At 35.5% G+C, this 12,297-nt stretch overlaps 1 protein-coding gene across 1 annotated transcript in view; it reads right to left on the bottom strand.

The window, feature by feature from the left end:
* Nucleotides 1-12,297, bottom strand: part of ENTHD1 (ENTH domain containing 1) — an 88,168-nt gene that overhangs the window by 40,002 nt on the left and 35,869 nt on the right. Inside the window, exon 4 of the mRNA XM_053584941.1 lies at nt 4,944-5,067. Coding sequence (XP_053440916.1) covers nt 4,944-5,067 — 124 coding nt within the window. The remainder of the gene's footprint in view (nt 1-4,943; nt 5,068-12,297) is intronic.

Here is a 12,297-nt window from a genome sequence, read left to right as displayed (position 1 = left end):
TGACACAAGTGGCTGCCCATTGGCCTTATCTGATACCATTCATGAATACTTTAAATCCAGATGTTATTAAAGAACTCAGATACTTAAAATAGAATTGAATACATACTGTGAGTTTGGTAAACGGAAAGCCACCTTAAAAACACAAAAAACAAAAGCCATGAAGAAAAAGAGGAATAAATGTGACTATACGAAATATAAAACTTCTATAAAGACACCATTAATAAAGTTGAAAGGTAATTCAGCCTGAAAGATGATATTTGCAACACAAAGAATCAATAACATATATAATATATATAATATAATATAATACAAAATCAACTGAACAATTCAAAAGAAAAACTATATTAATTATAAAAATATGCAATCCATAGAAGAGGAAATAGACTATATGCAAATTACACTACTATGTAATACAACTTTTACTCACGTGATAAAAATATAAGATTTGAAACACCAAGCGTTGGTTGGTGTGAGTGAATATATGCTCTCATACACTGCAAGCCAGAGTGTAAATCGGTATTGATATTTTAAGGGGCTATTTTGCAGTATTAATTAAAATGAAAATGCACATACATTATGACTAGGGATTCCATTTGTAGGAATACACCCCGAGAAACACTCACATATGTGTACAAGGATTTTCACTGAAACATTATTTGTAATAATGAAAAATATAAAACATCAAACTGTTGATCAGCCTGGGAATAAACTATAATACCAGGGCACTGTAGGAATCTAATAAAATAATATGGTAAATCTCTACATCCTGACACACATTGAAGGACAGCCAAGTGATATTCTTAAATTTTACAAAAGTCTCAAAAAAAGACAGAATAATATTCTATAACAAAGACCAATTCTATATAATTCTAAAGGTACATGTAAATGCAGCATCTGGGGGTATCTACTAAACTGTTAATAGTAACTCTGGGGAGGGGACTGTGTTAGGGTTAAGGGACAGTCAACAGAGAGTTTAGTTTTATCTCTACTGTTTGAATTTTTAAAATAAGAGTATATTAACTTATTATTTATACAATTTTAAAATAACATTTATAAAATAATTATGATATAAAATTATAAATTTGGGGTTTTTGCCAAAGTCTTACGGGAACATAGTGAAAGGAGAAACTATTACAGTTTGGCAGTGACATTTTCCTTGGGTCTAACGTTTAAATAGGATTTTGTTAAGCATTTATAATTTGATAGAAGATTGTGGCAGATTATATTTTCCAAAGATGACTTTACCAACATCCATCCATCCACTATGGTAATTCTTTCAACATGACATTGACATGGAAAGGTTGTGTGTGGGGAGTCTATGTCTCCACCCCCTTCACCTTGGGCAGGACTTTGTGACTGCCTTGATGAACAGAAGGAGGTAGAACTATCACAGAAGACTTCTGAGATTGTTCAGCCTCTGCCTGGTTCATTCTTTCAGAAAATGCTCACCCTTGGTATTTAACCGTCATGCTGTGAAGAAGCCCAAACTATTCACAAGAAAAGACCACATGAAGAGGCTCATGTGGAGAGGAACTGAAGCCCTCAACCGGTAGTCAGCATCAATTGCCCTGCCTTTATGTTCCCAGCTAAGGCCCAGATATGCATCATGGAACAGAGACAAGCCATCCCCACAGTGTCCTGTTCTCATTCCTGACCCAGACAATCCAAGAGCAGAGTAAATGATTACTTCATGCCACGAAGTTTTAGGGCAATATGTTGCCGCACCCCCGGCATCAAGCCGTGGCGGGATGGCTCTGTCCGCGTTGTAAAAACTGTGGTAAGGCGGTGAGTGCTCCCCGGAGCGTTGCCCCCGGTCCCCCTGGCCTGCAACAGCAGCGCATAAGTTGCCTAGCATGCCTTTTAGTGAACGTAAGAATTCATGAGGTGCGGCATAAAGGCCTGAATAACCTTTACCCTGAAACCTGTTTGAAACTTGTTTGTTGAGTTGAATGGTTAATTGTTGCTTGAATGTCCTCAGAAACTAAGAATAAACATAATGACTTACTAATCCATGACTTCATCTATACAATGGAGACTAAATGTCTCCAAGGGAACACGTTCCCACCATAAAGGTCAGTTAATTGAAACAATGTATCAAGAGAATGCAGGGATGATAAGTTAAGATGTTCCTACCAGATACCCGCTCCCTCCGGTCTCTTATCTCTACCTTATGTCCCTTTGAAACTGTTTCTTTGAAATAAGTTTTCTATGAAATTGCTTTCTCTATAATTTTGTCACTATACACTTAAAACATATACATAATTCACTATCAATTCACTAACAACATAAAAATCATAATCAAATATAAAAATATAAAAATACAAAATGTGAACAAAGCAGTTTTACAAAGAAAGAAGGTTTAAACATAGATAAAGAGAAGTAAAAGAGTAACTGCTGATAAGCAGCAGTCCTTTGTTCCCCCTTACGGGCAGAAACATTGTCTAAGAAAAGACAGTTGACTACTCCCATCTACAAAACTCGATAAGAACTTTGTAAGCATCAGCAAGTCATAAAAATATCTTTTGTAGTTTGTAAGACATTGTCAAAAATGTATAAATACCATGCCTAAAAATCAGTAAAGTACAACTGCTTTCTTCATCATCCTTGGTGTGTGGCAGTTTGTCATTTTCCTGCGTCGCCCTTTCAATCAACCTGAGCCGTTCTCACCCTGAAAGCCCTCGGACTGAGACTCATTCGACTGGCGGTCCGCGGCAATATGTTACACAGCCAAAATAACTGGAACAAAGACACTCTAAAAAAAAGGAACTACACAAGTAAATAGAATGTCACAGAATGTCGTTGAGTATTGGCAGTTTGGGGTGATGATGCCCAGAGTCTAGCTGGTATCAGGCTATGAAAATTCTTATATGATACTATTTTAAAAATTAAGACTTATCCTGTTGCCAGGGGAAAAACTGTTGAAAGTTTTTAAGCTGGAAAGTAAAATGCTAAGATCTGCATTTTAGCAATATATCTCTGAGATTACTGTCCAAGAAATATTGCAGAAATGTAAGACTTAAAAATAGAAAAGGCCCTTCTGATTAAGATGGGTCCTAGCCAACTAAAACAGAGGGATCACCCCTCAGGGTATATGTTTTGTGACTTTTTTCCTCTTTACAGTTGACTCTGATGTTCGTTTATACTCAATTTCTCTTAAAATGTTTGGAGGGAAAACTTATGACCACATGAAAACCTGCCACAGATGTTTATACATGTAGCAGCTTTATTCATATATAATTCCCAAAACTTGGAAGCAGGCAAAATGTCCTTCAGTAGGTGAATGGGTAAACAAACTGCGGTACACCCTATTCAGCACTAAAAGGAAAAGAACTACCAAGCCATGAAAAGACATGGAAGAACCTTAAATGCAGATTACTAAGTGAAAAAAGCCAGTCTAAAAATCACACATACTGTGAGATTCCAACGATATGACATTTTGGAAAAGGCAAAACTATGGAGACAGTAAAAAGACCAGTGGTTGCCAGGCGTTGGGGAGAGGGAGAAATGAATAAAGCACAGAGAATTTGGGGGTCAATACGCTACTTTGTGTAATACGTACTCTGACAGTGGACACGTCATCATACATATGTCCAAACCCACAGAATATGCAATAGCAAGAGTGAACCCTATTGCAAACTACGGACTTGGGGTGATTATGATGTGTCAATATAGGCTCATTGAGTCTAACAAGTATGCACTCTGGTATGGAACAGTGATAGCAGGAGAGGCCATATACATGTGGGGTAGAGGGTATATGGGAACTCTATTTTTCTGCTTGATTTTGCTGTGAACCTAAATGTTCTCTAGAAAAGAAAATCTATTAAAAAAGATGTGAGGAGAGAAAAATGTTAAGGGATGTTAGAATAAAAATAATTTTTCCTTACTGCTCTTCTTTCAAGCTTCTGAATTTGTTTATGAATACAATACAAGCTGTCCAAAGATTACAGCTATTTGTAACTAATTATTCACATGAATAATGCCATAGCCCCTATTTTCTTGCTTTGGTATTCATTAAAATATCCTCATCATTCTCATACAACTGGCTTTATAAGAAAATTCTACACATGTGAACTTATAAAATAAATCTATACTAAAAAACTGTTGCATTTATAGTTTAGATACTGTAGACCAATATAAGGGGGAAAATTTGAGGTACATGATCCAAGAAGAGGGAGAAGATGGAACTCAAAACATATGGTGTCACTTCTCTGATAAAGGAAAGGATGCGTGGATGTATAGTGAAGCAAAGATTGATGAGGGGATTACAGATACTATTGAGAATGTTTCTTATCTTGACAGAAGACTTTCCACCTGACTAGTTGAGAAAATGAAAAGGAAGGTTGCACTGAAAATTAAGAGTTCATGGAGAATAAAGATGGGATGGAGTGAATCAATCAGATCCTAAAGAATCTCGAGTAGCAGCAGAGCCCAGCGAGAATTAAATAGTGTAATTTACTGGAGGGCAGTTTTGTATGATTTTATATTAATACTATGCCCTTCTCTAATCTTAATTGTTCAAGAGATGATAACCAATTTGTAGGATACTATGCATCCTGCCTTTTCGCATTTTCACTTAATGTTTTCTTGTGAAAGATGGCATAATTTAAATTCCTTATCAAATAAAAGTTATAAAATAAGAAAAGAAACTAACTTAATTTTCTGCTTTTTTAACCATTTATAAAAGATTTAAGGCTTATAGTTAATTTTTGAAACAAAATAATAAAAAAGAAAATATAAAAAAAGAAAACACTGAAACAAATGGCAAAATAAGATTATAGGACCATGTTGTGGGTTGAATTTATCCATGCTAGTCCTGTCCCCTGTTACCAAAGTTAAATAAAAGCCAACTGCTGCTATATTGCACAAAACAAAATCAGATAAACAATTCCTCCTCAGGGTTTCTTATTCCTATTTCTTTGAACAAACTTCCTTACCCAATTTACCTGCATCCAAGAGGTTACAAACTGCTGGTCCCTCTTCTGACAACAACGTAGTTGAAGGGATAACGTAAGGAGGTATTGCTGGCAAAAGTGGCTTTGGATCTTCATCATAAAATAGTATCAGGTCCTGATTTAAAAAACAAAACAAAACAAGAGAATGGGAGAGTTGGAAAAAAAAAATTAATCTCACTGGATAGACAATTTCTGGAGCAACAAAGTATCTATATGTGCAAACATCACCATTAACACATTTTAAGTAATTCACATATAAGTTATCTATGCATTTGAGTGTCTACTGAGTATAGGGTGCTTTTCTACCCTTGGGAATCTTCATTCCTTGCTGAAGACATCTTATGTAGATGACAGTGATTTTGCTTACGGCAGTGGTTCTCAACCCTCCTAATGCTGCAACCCTTTAATACAGTTCCTGTGGGTCATGACCCACCAGGTTGAGAACTGCTGACTTAGGGCATTACCTTTCTCCACCACTCCTTGAACATCCTTAAAGCATATTGTCTCACAGGTCAATTACTTTCTTTCACTGGTAACAAATAATAAAGATCCTTTTGTCTTTTATTCATATTTTAAATTTTTAACTTTTTATCATGGAGTAAAAAGTACAATAATCAATTATATAGCCTAAACAATAATCAACTCATAGCTAATCTTGTTTCATTTGTACCCCTACCATTTACATCTCATCTGTTTTACTGTGAAGTAAATTCTAGAATGATTATTTATTTTAACATGTACCTCTGTCTTCCATTTAGGTTGTTATAACAAAATGCCATCAATTTGGTGGCTTATAAATAACAGAAATTTCTTGCTTACAGTTTGGAGGTCAGCAAATCCAAGATCAAGGTGTTGGCAGATCTGATGTCTAGTAAGGACCTGCCTCCTAGACAGTCATCTTTTCATTATAACCTTTTATGGTGGAAAGGGGCCAAGTAGCTTTCTCGGGCCTCTATGATAAAGGCACTAATCCTACTCATGAGGACTGTGCTCTCAAAACCCCACCTCCTAACACTACCACCTGGGGAGGGGGGTGGGTTAGTTAGGATTTTAACACATGAAGTTTAGAGTGGGAACAAGTATTCAGACAAAAGCAAACTCTAAATGATAAGAACTCTTTAAAGTAATAGTCATATCAACTGGATAAGCTTCATAACAACTCCCAGTGTCATCAATTATCATAACCTGTTCACATTTGCCATTTCTCACAAATATCATAATCAGGTTTTTTACTGCTTGTTTGAAAAAAGATACAAATAAAGACTATAGAATAAGACTGGTTGGTATATATTTTTTTCTATGAACTGAGGATAATTTCTTTCTGGCATTAAATTGACGTATAATTAACCTACAGTAAAATGTACAAACTTTAACTGCAGAGCTCAGTTATCTTTTACCAGGTGTATGTCTATCTCACCACATTTCCTTCATTCCAGAAAGTTCCCTCAAACTCTTTTCCTATTGACATTATACGCCTGCCCACTGTGAACACTTTTCTATCTCTATCACTGTCAATGAATTTTGCCTGTTCTGCATGTGAATGAAACCATAAACTATGCATTATACGTTTATGTCTGGTTCCTGTTGCAACATGTTTGTGAGAGCCATTCATGTTTTGTGTATATTGGTAGTCTCTCTCTTCCCCCCCTCCCTTCCTACACGTAAGAAGTATTCCATTATATGAATACATCACAATTTGTTTATCCATTCTCCTGCATATGGATACTTGGCTTGTTTCTAAATTTCAGCTATTATGAAAAAGGCTACTTTGAATATTCTTGTACAAATATTTTTGTGGACAAACAAACTTACTACATTTAGCACTACCATGCTGTATTCCTACAAGTAATATATTAGTGTTCCAATTTCTCCACACTCTCACCGGCATTTGGTGTTATCACTATTTTTTAATTTTAGTCATTTCAGTATTTCATTGCATGTTTAAATTACATTTTCCTAAAGGCTAATTATGTTGAATGAACATCTTTTCATGTGTTTTCTTAGAAATGCCTGATCATCTGCCCATTTTCTAACTGGACTGTTTGGTTTTAAACTGGTGAGTTTTGACACTTCTTTATATGCTACAAATATCAGTCCCTCCAATCTGTTTCTTGCCTTTTCATCCCCTTCACAGGGTCTTTTGCCAAGTAAATGTTCTCAGGTTTTTTTTTTTTGGGGGGGGGAGGTTTTTTTTTTGAGACAGAGTCTCACTATGTCACCCTGGGTAGAGTGCTGTGGTATCACAGCTCACAGCAACCTCCAACTCTTGGTTTACGTGATTCTCTTGCCCCAGCCTCCCAAGTAGCTAGGACTACAGGTTACCACCACAACACCCGGCTATTTTTTGGTTGTAGTTGTCATTGTTGTTTGGCGAGCCCAGGTTGGATTCGAACCAGCCAGCTCCAGTGTACATGGCTGGCACCCTAGCCACTGAGCTACAGGCACCAAGCCTAAACATTCTCAGTTTTGATGAAGCCTGATTTATCAATGTTTTCCTTTTAGAGATCATGCTTTTGGCCAGCTCTAGATCTCAAAGATTTTTCTCCTCTATTTTCTAAATATTTTATAGTTTTATATTTTATATTTAAGTCTGTAATTCTTTTAGAGTGAATTTCTGTAGACAGTCAGTCTGAATGTCCAGTTACTCCAACACCATTTGTTGAAAAGACTATTGGCACCTTTGTGAAAAATCAGCTGGCCATATTTATGTGGGTCTATTTCTGGATTCTCAGTTATGATCCAAGTGTCCATCTCTCCACTAATACCATGCTCTCTTGATTACTATAGCTATACATAGGACTTAATCCATTTTATTCTTCCTTTTCAAGATTCTAGGGCCAGTGCCTTTCCATATCAATTTTAGAATAAGCTTGTTATCTCTATCTACAAAAATTCTTGCTGGGATTATGACAGGAATTACATTAAACCTATAGAGTAATTAGAGGCATCATTATAATGTTGAATTTTCTAATCCATGTACATTTGGGTCTTCTTTGAGTCTTTTTTTTTCAGTATTTTATAATTGTCAACATGTAGCAAATACTGTATATGTTTTATTACATTTATAACTAAACATCTTTATAATTGCTTACAGTTTGGAGGTTGGCTAATCCAAGTATTTTTTTTCAGTATTTTATAATTTTTTTAGTATTTTATAATTTTCAACATGTAACAAATACTGTATATGTTTTATTACATTTATAACTAAGTATTTTAACTTGGAGGAGTGTCTGTAAATGGCATTATATCTTAATTTCAGTTTGCATATGTTCACTGTTAGCATGTAGAAATTCAACTAACTTTTGTATGTTGATTTTGTATCCCACAACCTTTTCATCTACTGGTTCTATAACATTTTTTGGTTTTGTTTCCTTAAGATTTTCTATTCAGACAATCATGTCCTCTCTAAACAGGAAGAGTTTTATTTCTTCCTTTGCATTTTACATGCCTTTTCTTTCTTATTTTTGCCTTATTATAGTGCCTAGAACATCCCAGTACTATGTTGAAAAAGAGTGGTGAGAGCAAATGTCCTTGCTTTGTTCTTGATCTTAGAGGGAAAGTATTCATCTAGTGTGACATTAATTGTAGGTTTTCCATAGATGATCATTATCAATTTAAGGAAATCCTCTTCTATTTCTAGTTTGCTAAGAGTTTGCATCATACATGGGCATTGAATTTTGTCAAATGCTTTTCTGCATCAATTGAGATCATCCTATGATTTTTCTTCTTCAACTTGTTGATACATTACATTGATTGATTCACAAATGTTGAACCAGTCTTCCCTACCTGGATTAAATCCTATTTGGTCCTTTTTGGTTTATAATTTTTTTATTTTTATTTTTATTTTTTTATTAAATCATAACTGTATACATTGATATGATCATGGGGCATCATACACTCGCTTCATAAACCATTTGACACATTTTTATCACAGTGGTTAACATAGCCTTTCTGGCGTTATCTCAGTTACTGTGCCAAAACATTTACATTCTACATTTACCAAGTTTCGCAGATACCCTTGTAAGATGCACCACAGGTATGATCCCACCGATCCCCCTCCCTCTACCCACGCCCCCCTTCCCACTTCCCCCTATTGTTAAGTTGTAGCTGGGTTATAGCTTTCATGTGAGAGTCTCAAATTAGTTTCATAGTAGGGCTGTGTACATTGGGTACTTTTTCTTCCATTCTTGGGATACTTTACTAAGAAGAATATGTTCCAGCTCCATCCATGTAAACATGAAAGAGGTAAAGTCTCCATCTTTCTTTAAGGCTGCATAGTATTCCATGGTATACATATACCACAATTTATTAATCCATTCGTGGATTGATGGGCACTTGGGCTTTTTCCATGACTTAGCTATTACGAATTGGGCTGCAATAAACATTCTGGTACAAATATCTTTGTTATGTTGTGATTTTTGGTCTTCTGGGTATATGCCCAGCAGAGGGATTACAGGATTGAATGGCAGATCTATTTTTAGATCTCTGAGTGTTCTCCATATATCTTTCCAAAAGGAATGTATTAATTTGCATTCCCACCAGCAGTGCAGAAGTGTTCCCTTTTCTCCGCATCCACGCCAACATCTCTGGTCTTGAGATTTTGTGATATAGGCTAGTCTCATTGGAGTTAGATGATATCTCAAAGTAGTTTTGATTTGCATTTCTCTGATGATTAAAGATGATGAGCATTTTTTCATATGTCTGAAGGCCTTGCACCTGTCTTCTTCAGAGAAGTTTCTCTTCAAATCCCTTGCCCAGCCTGCGATGGGATCCCTTGTTTTTTTCTTGCTGATGCGTTTGAGTTCTCTGTGGATTCTGGTTATTAAACCTTTGTCAGAGATATACCCTGCAAATATCTTCTCCCATTCTGAGGGCTGTCTGCTTGCTCTGCTTACTGTGTTCTTAGCTGTGCAGAAGCTTTTTAGTTTGATCAAGTCCCAGTAGTGTATTTTTGAAGCTGCTTCAATTGCCCGGGGGGTTCTCCTCATGAAATACTCACCCAGACCAATTTCTTCAAGGGTTTTCCCTGCATTTTCCTCTAGTATTTTTATAATTTTTTTTTAAGACACAGTCTCACTATGTCGCCCTTGGTACAGTGCCATGGCATCACAGCTCACAGCAACCTCAAACACTTGGGCTCAAGCAATTCTGTTGCCTCAGCCTCCCTAGTAGCTGTGACTATAGGCGTCTGCCACAATGCCTGGCTGTTTTCTTTTGTTTAACAGGCCTAGGCCAGGTTCAAACCCACCAGCCCTGATGCAGCCCTCACACAGGCTTACCCACTGAGCTACGGGTGCCAAGCCTATAATTCTTTTTATATATTGCTGGATTCAATTAGCTGATATTTTAATTGAGGATTTTTACATCTAATTTCACGAGGGAGATGTCTTTAGTTTTCTTCTGTTGTGCTGTCTTTGTCTGAAGGTGGTATCAGAGCAATACTCACCTCATAAAAAGAATTTGGAAGAGTTCTCTCCTCTTCTATTTTCTGGAAGACATGGTGTAGAACTTCTGTTAATTCTTTAAATAATTTGGTAGAATTCTCCAGTAAAAACATATGGGCCTGGAGGTTTCTGTTTCAGGAGACTTATTACAAATTCAATTTTTTAAGTGATTATAGGACTATCCAGGTTCTAGTTAATGTTGGTTGTACTTTGGTAATTTAAGTTTTCTGAGAAATTGTTCTCTCTCTTTAAACTGTCAAATAAGGATAAATTTGCTGAAGTAATCTCTTATTATACTTTCATGTTTCATGGTGGAAAGGACCACAGTGATATCCCTTATTTCATCATCCTGATATTGGTGATTTGTGTCTTCTCTGTCAAGTCTTCCTAGAGTTTTATCAATGTTTGTTATTTTTAAGTAATTTATTATTAACTAATTTTCATTAACTTATTTTTATTATGTTTTTTTCAAAAAACTGGCATTTTGTTTCATCCATTTTTCTCTGTTTTTCTGTTTTCAATTTCACTAACTTCTGCTCTTTCTTATTTCCTTTCTTCTATTTTTTATGGTTTATTTCACTTTTCTTAGTTTCTTAAAGAAGGCACTTAAATTTTTGACCTTTCCTTTTTTCTTTTTTTTTTTTTTTTGTAGAGACAGAGTGTCACTTTATGCCCTTCGGGTAGAGTGCCATGGCATCACACAGCTCACAGCAGCTTCCAACTCCTAGGCTTAAGCAATTCTCTTGCCTCAGCCTCCCGAGTAGCTGGGATGACAGGAGCCCGCCACCATGCCCAGCTATTTTTGGTTGCAGTTCAGCCGGGGCCGGGTTTGAACCCACCACCCTCAGTATGTGGGGCCGGCGCCTTACCGACTGAGCCACAGGCGCCGCCCGACCTTTCCTTTTTTCTAACGTAAGCACTGTAAGTTCTTCTCACTAATACTTTAGGTGTACTTCACATATTGATATGTTTTATTTTCTTTTCATTTAGTTCTATGTATTTTGCAATTTCTTTTGAGACTTCCTTTTTTACCTATAAATATTTAGAAATATGTTATACTCCAAAAATAATTTTTCAAAAATAATTTTGAAGGTAAAATTTATCATGATTTTGTACTGATATACTTTCAATTCAATTCAAGTCTATCAAGTCTTGACAATCTCTTCTATCTTACATCTACTGTCTCCTTTCTCCCAGGCTGAGAATCCCATTTCTCAAGACTTTGAATGAAGATGATACAAACAGAGTATCTCACATGATTATTCACTTGATTCATCCTACATTACACTCACAATAATCTCAAACCAGAATATCGATGTTGCGTAGTGAAAACACTCAATTAACAGAAGATATATCCATTTAATTTTACTTTGCATTTTTAGGGATTAATTTTTGTTTTATAATTATATAACATATTTCCAGGGTTCCCATGAAAAATTTAAAAACAACATATATTCAAAGAAATATTGCTTCTAGTCCTCCTATCCATCTTATTCCCTCTACTTCATTATAAGTAATTTTTAATTTAAATTTTATTGTTTATCTTTAAATGTTAGTTCTTTAATATCAGCAAATGAGAAATCCAGGAATAGAACTAAATATAAATGAAAATGTATTATGTGATAGAAGCCATGATTCAACTCAAAGGGGAAAAGATGAATTATTCAACAAATGACCCTAAGATAACTGATCATTGGTTGTAAACATAAAATTTAAAAAATAGACCTCTAAGATTCTCCATTTATCAAAACAAATTCCTGATAGATAAGATTTAAATATATATAAAGATATTAAAGCAGGGTGATTTCTTATAAAGCTAAACATTCTCTTCCCATACAATCTAGCAATTGAGTTCCCTGGTATTTACCCAAATGAGTTGAAAGCTATGTCCACAAAGAAAC

Source organism: Nycticebus coucang, chromosome 3, assembly GCF_027406575.1.
Source record: "Nycticebus coucang isolate mNycCou1 chromosome 3, mNycCou1.pri, whole genome shotgun sequence".
In the NCBI taxonomy this organism is placed as follows: domain Eukaryota; kingdom Metazoa; phylum Chordata; class Mammalia; order Primates; family Lorisidae; genus Nycticebus; species Nycticebus coucang.
The sequence above is the reverse complement of the archived record's forward strand: the minus strand, read 5'-3'. Positions and strand labels throughout refer to the sequence as shown.